The sequence below is a fragment of the Oxyura jamaicensis genome, chromosome 5 (assembly GCF_011077185.1).
Source record: "Oxyura jamaicensis isolate SHBP4307 breed ruddy duck chromosome 5, BPBGC_Ojam_1.0, whole genome shotgun sequence".
Lineage (NCBI taxonomy): Eukaryota > Metazoa > Chordata > Aves > Anseriformes > Anatidae > Oxyura > Oxyura jamaicensis.
The window spans coordinates 59,751,027-59,771,128 of record NC_048897.1 but is presented as its reverse complement, the minus strand read 5'-3'; the positions used below and the strand labels follow the sequence as shown (position 1 = coordinate 59,771,128).

General features: G+C 37.6%; 1 protein-coding gene and 1 long non-coding RNA gene across 15 annotated transcripts in view; one reads left to right on the top strand and one right to left on the bottom strand.

The window, feature by feature from the left end:
- Positions 1-20,102, bottom strand: part of SOX6 (SRY-box transcription factor 6) — a 383,784-nt gene that overhangs the window by 132,555 nt on the left and 231,127 nt on the right. For all 14 annotated transcript variants that reach the window (XM_035328701.1, XM_035328699.1, XM_035328705.1 and 11 more), the window contains 2 exons: positions 15,959-16,131; positions 12,298-12,366 (listed from right to left, as the gene is read on the bottom strand). In XM_035328701.1, the coding sequence (XP_035184592.1) occupies positions 12,298-12,366; positions 15,959-16,131 (242 nt within the window). The remainder of the gene's footprint in view (positions 1-12,297; positions 12,367-15,958; positions 16,132-20,102) is intronic.
- LOC118168370 lies at positions 18,371-19,701 on the top strand. Its single transcript, XR_004751517.1, has 2 exons — positions 18,371-18,667; positions 18,781-19,701. It is a non-coding gene; the product is annotated as an uncharacterized LOC118168370 (long non-coding RNA).

The following is a 20,102-nucleotide window of genomic DNA, read 5'->3' as shown; positions in this document are numbered from 1 at the left end:
TCCTGATGATACTGGGAGCCCCAAGTAAAAAGAAACTGGTACAGCATGGAGTTTTCCCTGCTCAGCAGGCAGAGAAAAAGCAGTTCTGGATTTGATAAGTAAAACCAGATATAGTCAATGGTTATATGTTAAAGTCTTGCAATTAATGGGAAACATTAGCAGACCAATGAACTTGCATATTAGTGGGGTTTTAGAGAAGGTCTTTGCTCCCATCTTGTTAGATATTCATCTACCATACAACATTACTGATTTATTTTATTTTATTTTTTGAGCAAAAGTATTCTGCAATCTCCACTGTCTTCAGAGGGGAAGAGAGATAAAATACCAAGACTCCAGGCCTTGATAATAAATAAATACATTTTTTATTTAAAATAAAAATAAATGCATATTGTTATTATTGATATACTTTCACTGCAAATTTGTGTCAATGGAACACTGAAAGTTCCTGATGAGATCAAGACCTCAATAGGAGGTGTTTTACAAACAAAAGATACTGCCCATGTTCTGAAAGATCTGACAGAAGGAACTATTTCAATAGCAGTTCAACCTAGTTTAAAATAACAACTGCAGTAAAGCCAACATACAACCTTAGGTTGTACCCAAAAGCTACAATCCAGCACATATTAAAACCAAGATATTAATAAATAATTAGCGTATAAGAACAGTTCCTGTATCAAGGTACTATTATGCTATGCCCCTGCAATCCTAACAGTGGCAGAAAGGCAGTAAATAATCTATCGCCTTGAAAAACAAACAAACAAACAAACAAAAAAGCAAAATGTGACATACTTCGTTCAGCTTGGTAGAGATCTACAGCTCCTCCTCCACAATATATACATAAAATGCATTACTGAATAATTGAATGAACAGAAATCAGAAAGGAAAGAAACCGTGTCTGCCACACGGTTGTAATAGCCGGGAATGATTCTGTAAGTAATTAAAAGTAAGGCCTTATCAGTAAAAATGAGTTTGTTGCAAAAACGGCTGTAATTCTGGAAAGATTCTGACTAAAGCTAATTTGTTAGAGTAAAGATCAGTTCCAAATTCAAATCCTTGGTCCAAAAGTCACAAAATAAATGTAAGACTTTCACTTCAGCAGAATTTGGTTAATTCCTTACTACACATAATGGATTTACCTGGTTAACAGAAGACCTGTTTCTAGAATAGGCCATAAGGAAGCATTATCCAGGCTGGTTTTTCCCCTTGAGCAATAATAATCAGAAACTCTGAGGCATTTTATCCACCTACTCTTTACAGATCAAAATGCAAAACGTTGCCGTGAAAACAAGGGAGAATATGCAAAGGTGTTATATGCTATGTATGCCACTGACATAATACTTTAATAGGATATGCTGTAATTTCCTGCAATTAATATCTTAGCACAGCTATAAAGGCTTTTTTCCAAAATTATACCATTGCGTTTACAACACTAAAATTAATGTTGTGTCAACCTTTCCATTATAAGCCCCCTTTTTCAGAGGTTTATAACTTGGCTATAAAAATATATTCTGGCCTAAAATGTGGCATGCAAGATCTCCATTTAGAAGCAGTCATTTTGATTAAATAAAAAACATTCTTTAACAGCCATTTCAAGTAAGTCTTTTGAACGCCCTGCAAAATGTAGCAGGGACCACTGAGAAATTTAGGCATTCTCTGAACAAAAAATTATTTTCTCTCCACAATAAACTTCTGTTCAAAGGATGCTTCATAGCTGCAGTTGTTTTTCTATATCTGTAAAGAAAACACATGGATTTGGGAGATGACAGGCTTCTTCTGCACTTGCCTCTTTGTGTATGACAACAGCTACACCATCATGACCACAAGAGAGTCAAGCTAGCTGAATTTTTTATTTTATATATATATATATATTTTTTGAGGCATCGAAGTGGGTAACAGGAACGAGCAAATATTTCTCTGGCTGGCTGAAGTAAATACGCTGGTGAAAAGCTCCATTAGAATAAATGAAAGTGCTCATCTGACAGAAAATCATGATAGAAAGAATGACAAGATGTTAGAGAACCACCATATGCATTCTGAAAACACAGATTTCGGGTCTGTCAAATTTCTTGTAAGACCTGGATCAAGTCACTCAGGAGATTTAACTTAGGTGCCTAAATTAGGAACCTACCCTCCCTGTCTAATCAACAGAAGGTAATTCAAAGCACCTGGACTGCTTTATATATGGAGTCTAAAGTCCTAATTCAGTCATCCAAATTAGATATCTAAAATTAGATACCCCAAATATCTATAGGCTTTTTATTCTGCCTCAAAAGAGTGTTGTGAGGACATTACACTTGAGCTTATGAGATACTCAGATATGCAGTTATAGAGAAGATGAGTATCCTGAAAATATACAACCAATAAAATTCAATGAGATGGAAAAGGCAAAGCTAGACCAGTGATAGTAGAGTTCTTCCATACCAATCACTCATTGCCACAGCAAAAAACAACTGCCAGACCCCCTCCTCAAAGAAAAATTTTCTTCTTTATTATATAAATTGCTTTTTCAAACAAGGAATCCCAGTCTGTGCTTAGGCTATTAGGTATACGTTGTACTATCAGCTTTATTTTGTTGCCTGTAGCAACTGCCCACTTAAGGCTTGCCTCCACTTATTTATCTTGCCTCTACTTATTTATCTTCCTGATCTAGATTGTAAACTAACTGCATGTTGCTCCACCTTTCTAATCTCTGCTTCACAGAATAAGAGAGTAATACTTTACTTTCAAATAAAGTTTCCTAACTCGTAAGTCCCGTACCATACTCTGGGGTGGTGATGTCTCAAGATGGATTTCACCGCCATCAATTGTGAATTTCTTTGCTTTTATTATTTGGTGCTACAACATTAATGTTTTCTTAATATACTGGCGTTTGGGGTTGGAGACTAAGATGAATTCAACATCTCATAATGCACCATTGTATACTGTTTACATCATTTATTTTCTTTTTATTGAATGATTACAAACTCCAATTTAAAATTAATAACATTTTGTGGGAGTTACTGCATGTGAATTAAGTGTGGTGATGTCAGTGCATCCCTCTGGAATTTAAAAGATATTTCACTGTGTTATATCATGTGTCGCACAGTATATCAATTTTTATTTCCCATCCCTCAAGTATGGAATGCACACTGTGTAACTTCTTAGTTTCTCAATATAGACATAATTTACCCAAGCTGTGCAAGTGCCCAACTTGCTGAAGATGTATATTAGATTTATGTAAAAGACCAGCTTCTTTTAAACAAGTAAAAATCTCGCATACAATGTAACTACATTATCTAATTTATTTTTTTTTTTTTTTCGGGGGGGGGGGGGGAGAGGAGGCTCTAATGAAAGAGAAAAAAAACCACCACCACCAAACGAAAATATGGTGTAAGCTGCACTCTTAAATTAGCTTTTCCTTGCTTTAACAGTGACTTGAAATTAGATAGAAAATTCCAGGCCAAGGCGGTTCACCTTTCCTTGAGAACTATGCTTTGACATTTTTACCAGTATCCGGATTAACTAGTTGCATAAGGGCCAAGAGGAGTATTAGAAATTTTCTTTCACTTTGTTTTACATATTTGCCATCAAATGTATCCCAAGTGTTAAATGACACCTGGTTTGTTCATTTCTTTGTACATACTGCTACTTTCTTTATGTGAATTCATAATTCCTGAAAGCATTCAGGGAGCGATGCACTCACTTCTTCCTTGCTGTCATGACATTAAATACATTTTAAATAAGTTTTTATGCTCAAACTGATTCAATAACACACTTGCATTCTTGAGCATTCCCACAATTACTTCAAAGACTGAACAACAAATTCATCATGTCTTGTAACAGTTTTCATACACTGTTAAGTATAACAACTGGAAAACATTTTGATCCTTTAGGTCAGGGTTTAGCCCATCTGGTAAATTTAAGGTTTTACTGTGAGATTTCAAAAAGTATTTTACAATTTATTTTCTAAATGCTTTTGGCCTTTTTATGTGGGGCTGTACTTCATCATTTTACTCCAAATACCTGCTTCGGCAGACAGAAATTTTGACCTCTGATATCATCACATTCCAGTCTTGCCTGTATACCTGAATATCTCCATAAATCAAGTCATTTTAATACTAACATATATTAACTATTTTCTTTATTCACCATCTCCTGATGAATGTATAAGTTATGGAGAAAAAAAAAAAGTAATCCAAATCCTGATTGTTTTTCCTCTTGGCCATCAAATCACAAAAATCATTACTGAAAAAGTAACTAATTAGAAAGGAAAGGCCAATAACTTTGGCATTTTCTGTGTCAGTCCTTGCACATGGTTTGACGTAACACTGATGAAAGACCTGAAAAAGAACTGGCGTGCCCAAGAGGTTGCCTGTTTTTTCCAACTACATGTTTCTCTAGTAAAACAAATTACACCTCCTAAATATCCCTGCCTCATTAGTATCATTTGTGTCTTTGATATCCCAACCACAATGCTAATAGTCCAAGTCCTTCTTCATACAAGGTGCCCAATTCTGTGAAGCCCTCTTACATGAGTAACACTTACATACAAGTCATCAAATACTGGCTAGGTAAGTATTCCTCAGGCAAATAAGACTTCACAGGGTCAGCCCCACTGGTAGGCTGCCAGATTGCTCAGTTTCTGTTCTAATGTTACCCATTTCAGTCTGTGCACATGCCATTTGGGAAGGAAACTGGTTTTCTGTATTGGAGCTGCATTATAACTGCTTTATTCCAAATATTGAAGATGTTATATGATGCTGACTGACAGTGAGGGTGATGCCGACTTGTGCTACCAGAGGAACAGCACCAGATGGTTCAGCAGTGCGTGATCTTGACTAGGATCTTTGGGAGCTAAACCAGGGTGCATAGATCAGTGAGCTCTGAGGCTGCCAGAGCATTTTGCTTAGTTAGAAAGGGAAGCCCACCCTCTGAGAGTGACCCCTGAGCAACAGTATAGGTGGGCAGTAAGTATTTGCTCGATCCTCTCAATCCTAAGTTTCTCAGGAGCTGGTTATCATCTGCCTCTGCATTAACACAGCCCAAATCTGAGGCCCTTCTGTAAGCAAAGGTGGCAGAACGAATGTTTGGGCTCAATAGAATCAATGAGATTGTAGCCTGGCTTTGGTAGCAGGCATGGCTGAGAACAAGCCCTTAGGTCACTGGCAAGACTGCAATGCAACGTGCCCAGAAGGAAAGAAGCAGCAGTACTTGAACTGGGAATATGGGTGCCTTTGCCTTCATTTCCAATTTTAAAACAGACGTGGGAGAAGGAAAGTGGGAGGGCAGCTACTATCATTTTCTGCACCGACATGAGCCTGAGGAACAATGACATTTACTTTGGTTTAACTAATTTCCATACATCAGATCATGTTCGGCACCCGTGTGCCAAAGTCCTATTCTTCAAGTCTGTTGAAATATCACTTTCCGAAACATGTGTGCTAACATTTGGCCAACACCACCACAAGATCATTTTATTAACTTGTAGCTCATTTCATAGACTGCTGCTCATGTTGCTAACATATGCTATTCTACCATTTACTGCTCTATAATTAGAGAAGTCATATGAAAGAGATACACAAGGCTTAATTTTTGCATTAAATACAATTTGTTTAGACTTGGATAGGCGAAATAAAGCTATTTAAAAGAAAAAGAAAAAAAAAAAAAAAAACAACAACAGTGAATTAGAAAACTGTAAGACAGCTATTTTAACTCTTAGAAAATCACAGTAAAATAAAATAAATAATAAAAAATCCCTCCCACCTCAAGACCGCATACAGCTTTATGGATTATGTTAAGAGTGGAATCCAGCTACTTTCTTCTTTGCCAGAAGAAATGTTTTTTCCAGGGGCTGACGGCCTCCAAGGCAGAGCAGCTAGCAGGAGCCTTACAAATTCCAAGGTGCAAGACCAGACTCTTAGGAGATAGGGCGAAGCTTCAGCACAATGCATCATTTCCCTTAGGCCACCACCACACCGTCATGCCAAAGCAATTTTAGTATAGAAGGGGCAGAATAAGGGAAAGGGAGCATAGCTAGAGTATTTATTGAAGCATGGGCTGCTGGAAGAGGGTAAGAATCCAACATTGCTTCTCCTGCCACCTTGCTGAAAGGAATTCCAAGCTAGTCAGCCATGAGAATGGCTTTCAGTGGAAAAAGCTGGCCTGTAACAGAGCTTTTGCTTGGGTAGTTATCAAACAAGGACTTCAGAACTCATTAATAAGCCAGCATGTAATAATAAATAAAATGTGAAACATTTGACTTTGATGTTTACCATCTGTGCCTTTCTCCCATGGACCACTTTCCATTTTTGCTAAGCAAGTTACGAGCCAGACAGAAGCTGCAATGTTGCACCTACAGCAGAGTCCTACAGATCTGAATCAGTGCTTTAGCAGCCAGCTGCAAGTTGCAGGCACCTATCACCACTTGTCTATTCCATGTGGACAACTGCACTGTGGAAGACACTGAGACACAGATTATTATTATTATTTTTTAATACTGAACTGCTAACAGCAAATAAATAAATAAAGATACCAAGGACAGCTAGGAACCAATTCATAAGCAACCTGGAATTTAAGGGACATGTATCCTTTCTCCTGTAAATTAACAAGCTACAGCTATAGTTCATTAAGCCAACACAATAATTTACATTTTCAACTGGCATAATCTTGATTGCTTATAAATTACAGTAGTTTTACCTATTCTTTAATCCAGAAACATCATTATTAAAATGTTTGATGCAGGCTACAGTGCATCTATCATTACTTTTAAAAGTTAATTAGATTAGATAAAAGAAATAATTAGATTTGCATTTTTATCCTGGTTTTAAACTTCCAAAGAAGATCACAACAGTATGCCTGTGGGCAATTAAAAACAGCATACAGCAGTGAAATATAAAGGCAAAAAAGGTCTGTTTTTCCTGGCTAATTCTTGACTGAAGATACAATTACAAAATATTTTAAGGGTTTGCTGAAGCTGGGGGCTATTCCTAGACTTCTAAGCTTTGTTTATAACTCTCGTTCTCTTTCAAGGGAGTATCTGATCTGCGTAGCCTGCCAATAGAAGTATCAAATTGCTTTCAATGACTTTATTTGGTCCTGTTCAGAGCTTGCTGGAAGGGGATCAGTTTCATGATCAATAACAAAAAAAGAAAAGGAAAATGCAACAACAACAACAAAAAAGTGGGGGAGAATATTCCCTAGTGCCAGAACAGTAGCATTGCAATTGCTTTTTGCTTGTCAGTGCTAAATGCAGTTTACGAAGAGAGACAACCTCAGAGAGCGTAACTGAACTGACAATAACTAGATTCCAGCTTGTGCATTTTCAGCAAGCTCACCGCAAGGAGCTTTAACCTGTCTCCAAAAGGCAATAAATGAAAGGTTCAGCTCTTAAAATTGGAGGTCAGTTACATACTTAATGATGAAGCATATCTTTAAATCTATTTCTACTATTATTATCCTAGCAAAAAATTAATTAACCAGGTCAGGGAGGCCGTGAAGGCTAATGTGGAATGTAATTATTCCTGATCTTTAGACATGTACTTCACATAAAGAGATAGTCCTTATTCAGCTCACCAGGTACCTGAATTGTCAGTAGTTAATCACGGATAAGAACAGAGACTTATAGGTTCAGCCTCTTAAGTTTTAAGCATGACTCAAATGATTCCTATTCAAGGACAGTTTAAATAGTTGTAATTTTGATGTCACTATTCTTTTGGTTGTTTACTATCACAGTAATAATGTTCACTCTTTTCAGAAGACAGACAATGCAACAACATTAACATGAAGCTACAACAGCACGAGTGTATAGATTAAAACCAGAAAAAGAAAATACTATTGGGAATGACTTCTGGCAGCTGAATTAAAACAGAATACTTATGAGAGCAGAAGCAGACAGTTTTTCTATGCAATAGAAATACCTGATTCAAACAGAAAAAGAAATGCTCTGCAATGGCATTGAGTAGCACAGTCTTTGGAATGAGGCAAAGGGAAATGGATGAAAGCAGCTTGGACCAGCTCTCACTGTAATACCTATTGCCAGTTTTTCCAGAGAGACTTAACAACCAGTGCCCCTTTGAAAGGTTTCAGCCACTATTTAGTACTCACCCTAATGAAACTTGCCCACCAGGGGAGCGAAGCCATCAGACTTTCAGCCCTTAGATCCCTCCACACATAGATAAATCCTGGAGCAACACGCTCTAAGAATCAGCAGGATTTGAGCCCCTCCTCAGTAACCATGGTGGGTCAGCAGCAAACCTCAAGCCTTGTGTTAGAAAATCTGAATTCTGGGAATGGGGCACTGAATTAATGGGGATTTCAGGGCCTCAAGTTGTTCGCAAGGTTTGAAATGTTACCCAGATGCAAGCCTTCCCTTCCTTCAACATAGTCTTCTCTTTATGACGTATCGCCAAATTCTTCCTTTAAACTGCTTTTTCCCTTATCCCTAGGTTTTCCCCTTCACAGAACAGACTAAGAGATGTCCTTGAAATAGCATCACTCCTACTTTAAGGATTAATACTTTTCAAGGAAAAATGTTCTTTAAAGAATCTGAAGCAACCTGGAGACTGATCTGAGAGCTCTGACTTGTCATACAGCATTTTCTCAACTTCATCTCCACTAAAAGCAATGATTTCTCTGCACAGCTTTGCAGAAAGATCTGAATTAGACACAGTAGATCTCAGCCCATCTCTACGGACTCCTCAATAGAAGAGTGTTTATCCTTTTCCCTAAGAGGAATCTGAACATTTGAGTTGAAAAGTAATAATACACTACACTTATTTTAAAATTTTCATTTAAGTTCTCAAAACATTATGCTTAAATTGAGGAACAGGAAACAATTTGCCAAATTTCAGATAATCAGAGACAGAACCGAGAACAACTCGACATTCCCAATCCCTTTAGCCAACAGACAAAACGTCTGTCTCCAACATGCATACCCTGAAAGTTGCATTAGCTTAACTTACAAAACATGAGACAATTACAAAGAACATTTAATGACTTCAGTACTCCTGAAATACCTATTTTATTTTCATATGCTTAGCCAGACCGATGTCCTCTTTGCACAGATTGCTGACAAGGGTTTTGGATATGTAACAGGTCTAGAGTAAGATGCTCCAGTAAACGCTCTTTGAAAATACAAACAAAACCACAACTAAATAAGGCATTAAAATGGTTAAGTAAACAAACAGTATAAAGCAATGCAAATAATAACCACTAAATGATGAAAATGCTCAGTAAATTAACCAACTAGGTATCCACGGAGGTGTGTTTTCTTTAATATGGAGTATTTCCACTTTTATAAAATGTTGACAGAATTTTAAGTCCCATCCAAAGTTATTTCTAATTGTTTAAAGGGTTAAATAAATTGGATGTACTTACTTGGAAACCATTGTTTAAGAACTAGCACTGTACCTCAGAGGATGAGGGAGGTACATCGTGTCTTGTGTGGTGATAACGTTGCATCAGCAATGCCCTGCTCCTGCACACTGGAGAACACGCTGTACTTACTTCATGTAGCTGCGCCATGAATAGGGCCATGCCCAGGTACAACTGGCACCTGGACTATGTATAATTTGTAGTCTTTCTAAAGGGGAGCAGCAGGGAAGGCAGTTATTGTTTTTCCCTGCATACAAAGTACAGATAAAAATCCACACCGTTTTATGTGAGTAATTGTTGTTTCCTGAAAAGGGTTGCTCAAGAGTATTTTTAAACAAATGCACCTTCTATATAAAATCAAGTAGGTTATCATGGGCACAGTTCCAAATTCTACCAGGCCCAAAGAACTAAGCTGAGAATGTAGACGTTTATTAGAAGTTTTTTTTTCCCCTCAAGCCACAGAGAGTACGATTTATCTCATCTCACTTCAGATCTCTACACTACAGGCATCAGCATCCACATCTTTTATAGTTAATGGAGAGAAACAGCCATTTTAGGGAACAATTCATCTGACATATTTTAAACGTCTACTTTAGGACAAGATAAATTACACCCTAAAATTATTCACTCTGCTTCTCTCTGCTCACTATAAAAACAATCTGGATAATTAATTGAGACAATCTATACTGCAGTTATCTACTTTTGATATGATGAATTCCACCCACGATCAGTAGTGAGATGCCCGTCTCAGTACTGAGGTTTCCTGAGAAGATGCTGAGAGGGAGTCTGGGAGAACCAACCCAGCACCACATCTCTCACCTGCCTCCTTGTATTGCTCCAACCCACCTATTTCCTTAGAGGACTGCAGTTCTTAAAGAACTGCAACACTCAATTCAGTAGCAACAAAGCCTATTGTGAACTGCCGAGGAGACTTATGAACTAATTTCTCTCCCAAGCAACTCCTGGCTAGCAAACCTGCCATTGAGTTAAGTCACAACCAATGAACAAAGAGGAACCACTTGGCTTACAAGCAAAAGGGCCATGTAAACTGGCATTTAGCCTAGGAAACAATCTCCTAACAAGCTTTTCTTAGTAATCTCCTGGTAAGACCAATGTATGCTTGAGATGGCATCTGCCCAACACACCCAGTGCTTCATACTGAAGTCAGTAATGTTCCTCAGGTGATGAGAAACAAGTCTAGCTAACGACGTTGATTAGATTCACCCAACTGACACCAGTAACATTTGTTCCATTCAAATATAAGGATAAATGACGAACCCAAACTCCAGAGGAACTATGAAATAAGAGTAGCTTATATTGGCAAGAGTTATAAAAAAAAATAGGGAAAGATCATCACTGAGAAATAATTTAGCTCATATGAACAGAACAATCATTAAAATACTTCTGAGCATATATGTCTGTGAAAGGACACAAAAGAAAACTTATGAAGTGTTTAGGAAACTTGGGAGAGTTCAGGAAACAAGAGAATGAACCCCCGAGCTGTTCTAAGACAGCATCTCCCTGGAGTCAGTGGGAGGGTAAAGCTACTGGAAAGCAGCAGGTGACCTGAGCCATAAAGTGCCTTTAAACTTTTTACTAGAGAGCAGGACACATCCCAGTAACACATACCCACATTCTCCAAATAGAAACAAAAATGAGCTGGTATGATTTCTCTTTTCTGTATCCTAATTTTTAAAGGAACTTATATATTATGAATTTATCATGCAGATAACCCATTTCCATTTGGGATACTCAGCTGTGTTTCAGTGTGAGCTTTCATGTCAGCAAGTTTTTTAATACGATCTTTTTGTTTTCTGAAGCTAGACTTGCAAATACCATTTAGAGAAGAAGACGGTGAGTGTACTTTTTCCTTTCACAATTCTTACCTTTACGTAGCACAATTCTAGTAGTATTCTTACCACAATTCTATCCTTTATGTACACTTAATATGAACATCCAGTCTTCTAATAAGCAACAGCGGTAACAATGCTTTAAAATTCAACTGCATCTCTCAGCCCAGGTATCAACAGATTTAAATGTTAAACTCAAAATCCAACTGCATTATAATATTTGCAAAAGCATTTACATGCATTCCATTGGGATGAGGAAAGAAAAAAAAACTTCAGTTTTGGCATCTCACAGCAATCAGCTGATAGTGCAAACCAATAGTCCAAACTCAGAGGAAATGATTGGCAACACAATCATCTGTTAGACCAAAATGAAATATTTCAGTCAAAGAACGGGCCCATGGAAATGCTTTCAAATGAAGTGGGAGACAGAAGGTGACAGAGTCACACATCAATACTGTCTATTATTATCTACCTATCACTCCCTACCTACACATATACTTGAGAGTGGGTCTAGGTGCACAGAATTAAACCAGGTTCTGAGTACAAGTACAGATATTTGAATGCCTGCAGAACACCCCGACATCCATCAAGGTACAACTTCAACAGTACAAGGAACAGATACGTGTGGGTCTTTATACATGAGCAAACTGGTCCCAGGGACTAAGAAAAATAGACACTGAGACCACACTATTTGATAGCTGTTCACTTGAGTTAATAAAATTAAAAACATTCTCTACCCTCCTTACAAATTCAATTCCATCTCTGTAGGATAACAAAATCTATAAACAATGCTTGAATCTCTGCTTTTATTTCACACAATAAGCCAAACTGACTGCAGATTTCAGAGTTAAATTATAAGATTTAAGAAATAACTCATAACTTTCAGAAAAAACACCTCTGCTTATTAAAGAAAGTCTCTTTCCACCAAAAATGCATTTGACCATTAGAGGATAATTTTTGAAGACACAAAGACTCTTCCTAAGAGCATCTTTACTGAAGCTTGTTAGTAAAGCATGTGGCTGCTTCATTTTAAATCCTTCCCACTCCATAAATGGAATTTAAGTATAATCAGAAGAGAGCAATAAAACACACTGACCTGAATTTGCTGCTGCAGTAGATTGATTTTGTGCTGCTGTTGCAGAAGTTGCTGCTGTTGTCTTGCAATCTATTGGAAATAAAACTTCCATTAAATTAAAGCAATAATATTGAAATTTCAATATTATGGAGTGAAAAACTTCTTTTTAGTTAGCCTTTACTATATTTTTATTGAGCATCACTTATTTCTAAAAAAATGATATTTTAAAGATATCTGTGCATGTGATATGAACATTTTACACTTACATGCTACAGGAAAATACAGTTATCCAGTAAGAAATATGTATTTTAAGCACTTAGGCCTCAACTCAGCAAAGCATAAAAGCATTGGCTTAGCTGTGTGCATGTGAATAATCTCATCACTATTCAACAAAGCATTTAAGCCTGTGGTGAACTTTGACTATGATGCATTACTGTTAGCTACAATGGGAATGAAACACATGCTTAAAATTAAGTGCTTTGCTGAATGGGGATGGGATTACTCAGGTGCTTAAGGTTAAACACACATTTTCCTGCTTTGCTGAACTGAAGCCTTAGCTAGTATTTATAGATGTTTCACTATTCAGCACAAGCTCCTAGGGCAAGCTTCCCTAACTTCATTCATAATAAGCAGCACATTGCTTCTCTCGTGAATCTCACAGTCTTGGAGCTACTCAAGTAGAGTCTTATTTAGACTAAAATCGGTGCTAGACGCTTAGTAGCTCATCCTCAACCCAACACAGCGAAATATGTAGATATTCTTCCTCTCATTTTGTAAATTCAATAAGTGATCTAGAGAGTAAAGGTTTGATATATCTCTCCTCCAGCACGGGAGAGAAGCAAGTGTGCAGGCAGCACAGAGAGAGGCTCACGAGACTGCCCCAGGCTCTCCCAATTCCCACATGCCCTCTTAAAATCAGTATGCCAGAGCAGAAGGGAAATAGGATCTCGCCCTCCAACCGCTGAGCTGCTCCCTGCCACGGGTAACGTGGGCTGCAGCTATGGGGGAGCAGCCACAAGGAGCAGAGGTAACAACTGGAGGGCTGCTGTAGGAGGGGAGTGGCACAGCTAACCAAAATGGGGACAAAATTGGTGTTTCCTAGAAACTCTGGCCTCAGCACTTCTGCTACCTTTATTTCTCAAGTGTAACTTCCCCTCCTATAAATATGTATCTAGAGCAGAAGAACAACACAAGATAGCAAAAAGCTGGTGACAAAGGTAGTTGGATCACTCAAGTCCACTGCTTCAGTTTTGGCAAAAAAAACTGAATTCTTCCCGGTATTCCTCCCTTCCAAGCACACTCTCTCTGTTATAAACAGAGAAAGCTAAACAAAAATATTTTAGGAAAGAAGGGAGGAAAGAACGTTGGTTCATTTGGGGAAAAAAAAAAAAATCACCCGGTCTTATTGCAAACTGTTCAGATTAACTCATAAGGAACTTGCAGGTATGTATTAGCAGCTTGTAATTGTGCACACAGAGATCAAGTCTGCCATTTCCTTCATCTCTCACTTTCTCACCTGGAAATAGCTCTGTCATTTTTTCCACTGCTACAGTTAAAATTCATTTTTGTACGGGGGACCAACATAAAACCTATACATGTTTTAAGTCTCACATATGACCTCAAAAAGACAAACTGAGGTCTGTGATTCTGGGGTGGGATCAAAGCCAAGTGATGCATCGGAAAGGAATTAAGCAACTACCACAGCCCAGCACATTGATGCCTGCAACAGGGATCAAACTCCCTTTATGAGCCTGGTGGTTAAATATTTTTTGGACAAATCTCCCGGTATATTCAATAAAAAATATGGTGAATGAAGAGTGAAGAACCAGGCCCCAGTGCGCTAGTGAAAAAGGTAGCTCAAACAGAGGTGCCTGTGACCGCAAGGGACCTGAGGTCATCTGTTGTCAGAACAGTGGTCAGCAGTGGTGTCTATGCTTTGAAAAGCAACTCCAATGGTAACCAAGCTACATGTATTTATGCATATTTAACAAACCTATATGGATGTTTGAGTTAGTGTTTTTTATTAGTAACACCCCGGTTATGCTAATCCATTTTAGGACTGTAGGGCTTGCCACTGAAATAAGTTCTGCTGGCCTGCAGTCCACACATTGTCCATGTTGCTAAAATCTCAGTGAAAGTACTAGAAAGATTGTCATGATTTTAAGCCTCAGAAAGGGATTTCTGTAAATTCGTACTGAAATCAGACACTGAATGGGGCTGTACCACAAGTCATTCTTTCTGGCTGATGCATAGCTTTTCAAAGAGCCACAGTACTCTGTGTTGAGACTTGTTTGGAGCTGCTGGTGACCTGGCTGCTACATCACGTAGTAACCTATAGCAAAGGCAACAGCAAGATCTTTGCTTATTTGCACAAAGGCACTGATCTGTTGCAGTTGCAACTGCTTGCAAACAGCTTTTTGTAGCTATATGTACAATATAATACCATTCGAATAGGCATTTCCTGAAGAAACCCAGAAATATACCACGAAGCATCTAATGTCAATGGTGTTCTCTAAGATAGAACAGTACTGTGATAGAAAATGCATCCAATACCCCACAACGCAATTACCATAGCGTAGTCTTGATGTATAGACTTGACACAGTAAAGTAGGGTACACAAGCACCATGTGGCTCAAATTCTGAATTTTATTTGCCTATCGGTTGAGCTACATGTTCGCTTCATTGAGCATGACAACCTAGTTTTAAGTGTCATTTAATTTTCATTTTGAAATATAATTACAAAGTGTTCACTGTAAGATATCACTCGTCTGCAAATGTGTCAAGATTAATTTGTGCTAGCTTATTCACAAGTGTCAATAGTTAATTACTGTGTCATCTCTGGATGGCTAAATGACATTCTAACTTCTGATTTTTTACAGTGTTCCTTTATGTTATTTTCCATTAGGGGATGAGTCCATATTCCTACATGTGGGCAAATACTCCAGCACATAAAATACCAGACGTCACAACTCATTAAAATCAACAGAGCATATATTGCTGTATATATCCTATAAAATACATTTAACTGAAAAGATAATTCTAGTAATAATGTCAGATTCCTAAAAACCATACATTAATTTGGATCTGTCTGATCTAATGCCTAGGGGACTAACTAGTGTATGGGATCACTGTTGTTACACTTTTGTACAATGAGAAAAGGACATATCTGTGGACAACCGTATCTTAAAAAACAAACCAAAACAACTACAAAATAAAAACAAACAAATCAAACCTAACTTGTAAAATATATTTGAAAGTTTGAGGTTACATTTTTCTGTCCAATCATTTTCTTGTCAAAAAGTGAAAGATTTTAATTGTGCTTACAGTCTGGCTTACTGGGGGGTTGAAACTAGATGATTGTTAAGGTCCCTTCCAACCTGAGCCATTCTATGATTATTGGTAACTCCCAAATCAAATCTCAGTGCAAGAAGCAAGAACTGCAAAATCTATCAAATGCAGTTCATTCTAGGAAAGAAATTATTTGAATTTCCACACCCACTTTTCTCTCAGGATCCTGTAATGTTTTATGGAAAAAGTACCAATTTCCGAAGATATTTAAGCTCTTTTAACAATTAAAAAATGAAAAGAAAAAAAAAGATGAAGGGAAACACCAAGTAGAGCAATGTTTATGATGAGCATTCTGCATGAAACATGTACACAGGTTTCTTTCCTGAAGCCTCACCTGTTCTTGCTGTTGGCGAGCAAGGTCCATTTGCTGCCGTTGTTTTTCAATTTGTGAGGCTGCCAGCTTTTTCTGTTCATCGTGGGCAGCCAGGAGCTGCTCTCGTAAGCTGATCAGCTGGGTGATCATGGTGGAGAGCTGTCGCTCTTTTTCTGCCAGGCTTTCTGGTGTACCTAAATGTGCAGGAAAGATGTACTGTAAATATGAGATAGACAATAGTTACCAAGCAATATTCACAAAAAAAAAAAAAAAAAAAAAGGCTGAACTGAATCACCAACATTTCAAGTGGCAGCTTGAATACATATTTTACTAACAAATCCCAAAAGAATCTAGCACATAGCTTTGCTGTGCTCTAAGCAGTGGAGGTTATAATAAAAATTGAAGCAGAAAATATATAGAGTATTTTTTTATTATATTTTTTTTTCTGACAGGAGTAATTAATGATGCACTGTGTACATCTTATCTTTTCCATCTAAATCTGCCCAGTGTGATAAATACATTCACAGTTTATTAGACATTATTTTCCTTCACTTTATATATATATATATATATTCTAAGTATGCAAAAAATGCTAAAAAAATGTAAAAGATGCTGTTCTGTGGAAGAAGCAGTTTAATAGTTTATTGATCGTGTCTCTAAAATGCCCATATATCTGGTTGGTCATTTGGGTAAACGTAAGCTTTGGTTATGGAGTATGTATTAAAAATGAGCTCGACTTGTTCCTAAGAGAAATGGCTAACCTGAGAAAACAGCTTAAAAATTTTCATTTAACTTTCAAAGTTTACTCTATAGAGAGCACTTAATTAATATGAAACTACGGTACATTTATTCTTTGCACTAATGATGCTTAATGGTCTGTTTATGGGTAAATTGCATGGGTCTCCTAAGAGTACAGGGTCCTTCTGCAGATCAGTCCAAAAACATCCCATCTTACATTTGACCATGTAAGTGTCACAAACAGCAGTGTCAGCGCCCCTATCTGAGCCATACAATGCGTTTCCCTGGGTGAGCTTCTCAGCCTGCAGCACTAGAAGAGGCAGTGTAACTATGGTGAGGTAGGGGTTCAGGACTATGCGAGGAGCATCTGAAAGAGGTTTACAGTTGGAAATGTGATAAATAAACAAACTGATTGTGTGTCGTACAGAAGAACCAAGACTTAGAGAAGAAGCTGACCAAATCAAGTAGTCAAGTCTGTTTTCTGCCACAATGATGAATTCCTGAATTGATGAAATGGCATTAGAGAGGGGGCATTAGCATCCTTCCTTTCCTCCATTCACAACAGGGGATTGTGATAAAGAAGTCACTGGGCTTTCTAAAGAGGAAGAAAATGTGTGAGGAACAGGACCTGGGAGGGAATGGAGAAACTGTCACCAAAATTATGACTCCACCTTCTTCCCAGGAGTAAGATGGGTATCTTCTAGGGAAGAGAAGAAAGAGGTTGACAGGTTTCATAAGGAGAGGAAAAACAAAACAGACTCTTGCCAGGTCACAAACCCAAGATGCTCTACCACTTGCATCGCACTATGACAGCGCCTTTATTACTCTTAGACTTTCACTTGCACAGGTGTCATACAAGAAAATCTCTGTCTACATTTGCTTTCTATCATAAGAGAAACTGCATGGATTAAGTCATTCACTCTAAACTAAGCAAACTCCCAGATACAAAACGTACCTGTTTTTCTGTACAGTTACGAACTTCATTTTACAACAGGAAGTATTGAAAAAAATCAATCTTTTATGCACTGTTAACTCTCCTAGTTTTAAAAGAAACTGATGTTTCAGTACTCTGCAATGCCAGATCTTGTCTCAGTATGCGTGTGACACGGGCCTCTGACAAAGAAACACAAATAACTTCTCGTGCTGCAGTAAAAGTTTTAGAGGTGGTTAGCACTTTTCTTAGTCCCTAGAAATATGATGGGGGCATGAAATTAAATCTGAAGAACGCTACTGATCAAACTTACTGCAAAACCTTAGTGCGAGATGCACAGCTGAAACCATAAGAGTTCTCTGCAAAAGGCTGTTTCAAAAGAAATTTAAAATAAAATAAGGATTTAAAAGTAAGCTTAGGCAGGTATATGACGAGGAAAACGTTTGCACTGAAAGTACTGTACTGCCTTGCCAGGATCCATTAGCTTACACTGAGCTCCACGCTGTTGACATCAGTTCAATTACCTGCGACTTCTGTATAGACTTACATTAACCCTCTTAAACTCCAACGTGATTCAGTCTTGGGTATTTTGCACCATGGATCAAAGGTTATTTAGCTGCTTTGGAATATGTTATTGTATACTCAAATTTATTTTTACAGATAAAAGACTTCTGCCAAAGAAAAACCATTTGCCCATCATGACGGGAAGAGATCAATCACTCCACCTATTTTAGAAAGCCAATAGGAAGCAACCTGCTGCCTCAAATGATACTTATTGCCATTCACTGCCACCTGGGAAACCACAGCTCGAGACTTCCACATCTGTCAAGCAGCTTTGGCATTGTAATGCAGACCCCTGATCTCTTACAGTCGTAAAATATTTTACACACCCAAAGCAGATATTAGTCTCCTGCTCTGCTTCCATATTATTCAGTATACTCTGTACTTGCTTAATAATATGAGTAAAAAGCTGCCACAGACTGCCTGCTAAAGCAATGAAATTTTATTGTTTTGTTATGATTAGTTAAAACTGTTTGATACAGTTGCAGCACATTTATAAGGTCATTTTCTTTTCTTTTTTGTTTTTAATTTTATACAATAGTGGGCAGAAATAACTGTTCCTAGTCAGGAAGTCATAGTAATTGTTTTTCTTTCTTTTTTTCCCCCCCCTCAGAGAAACACATCTAAAATGAATGACCCCATTTAAAATACTCTACTCTTTAATTTGTGCTGTGCTATGTAATCCAGCAACAGGATAGAACCGATGACCACAAAATGTACACTGTGCTCCTGGAAAATAACGAGACCTCCACGAAGCTGCAAGACACCTAACCGAACACTGCTCAAGACAAGAAACAGCGTAAGATGCAGAAAGTTGTTGTACGAAGAGTGTAGGGGGAGGTATAATTTAATTTTAGAGTGGAAAATCCCAACCATTATTTTACAGTTTAAATACCAATAAAAACCAACTTGCTCAGAATGCGGACCAGATTGAGCTGATCTGGCTGGGCCAAGAGAGGTCATCAGTAGCTGTGTGCCATCATCATCTGTTTTGCATCCACTTACTGCAGCAAGCAATGAGATTCCGAAACTCATTACCAGTAAATAAACTTCTTGTGCTGACTAAAAAATATCTATAAATAAAATAAAAATATAGCTCTCTCTAAAATGTATTTGCCATAAAAACAGATAAAACAAAAAGCTTAGTAAAAAATATACAGTAAATATGCCAGCGTCCATAAAATATTATATATCACAAGCTCTCTTTCTCTGCTCTAATCCTATTCTCCTACTCCAAAGACAGCAGTGCATTTTTTTTTCCATGGGGTCTTCCTTATCCCCAAAACACATCTGTCTTGAGTTTCTCTCAGATTTGTCAGGTGGATCAGTGCTCCCCAGGGCCTGCTCCATCTGAAGTATTTTAATTTGACTAAACACCTGATTTATTTTATCTCTCCGATGAGAAAGGCAGTTTGTCTTAATAGAGCCTGTCAGGCTACAGTCCCATTCACAGCAATTTACAGGCAGCCAGGGATGCTGGAAAAGAAGAGTGCTGTGATTCTGTATTTTATCCTCCTCCAGAAAGCACCTAAAAGCAGCTATTCACTGCTACTGCATGTGGCATTTTAGAACTGAATTAGCTTTTTATTCAAGTAACTACACTTGTTGTGAATAGCTTATCTGTAAAATTGCTACATTCACTACTGATTTTATTAACCTTTGGCTCTATCACAAAATGGTCCTCAGTTAGGAAAGACCTTTAAAATTGACACATTTTTCTTAGGGGCCTTTATTTCAGTGACTTCAGATATACTGAATTTGATCCATTGACTCCCTTTACCGGCAGTATTTAAAATTTGAAGTGTTGGTGGGAAGTCAATAGTGTTTAAGGACCTTTTTTTTTAAAAAAATGAAAATATTACAATTATTCCCATAAAAATTTATTAAAATACTTTTTTATTTGTGATAGTCTTTTAGATAAATATCCTTGACTTT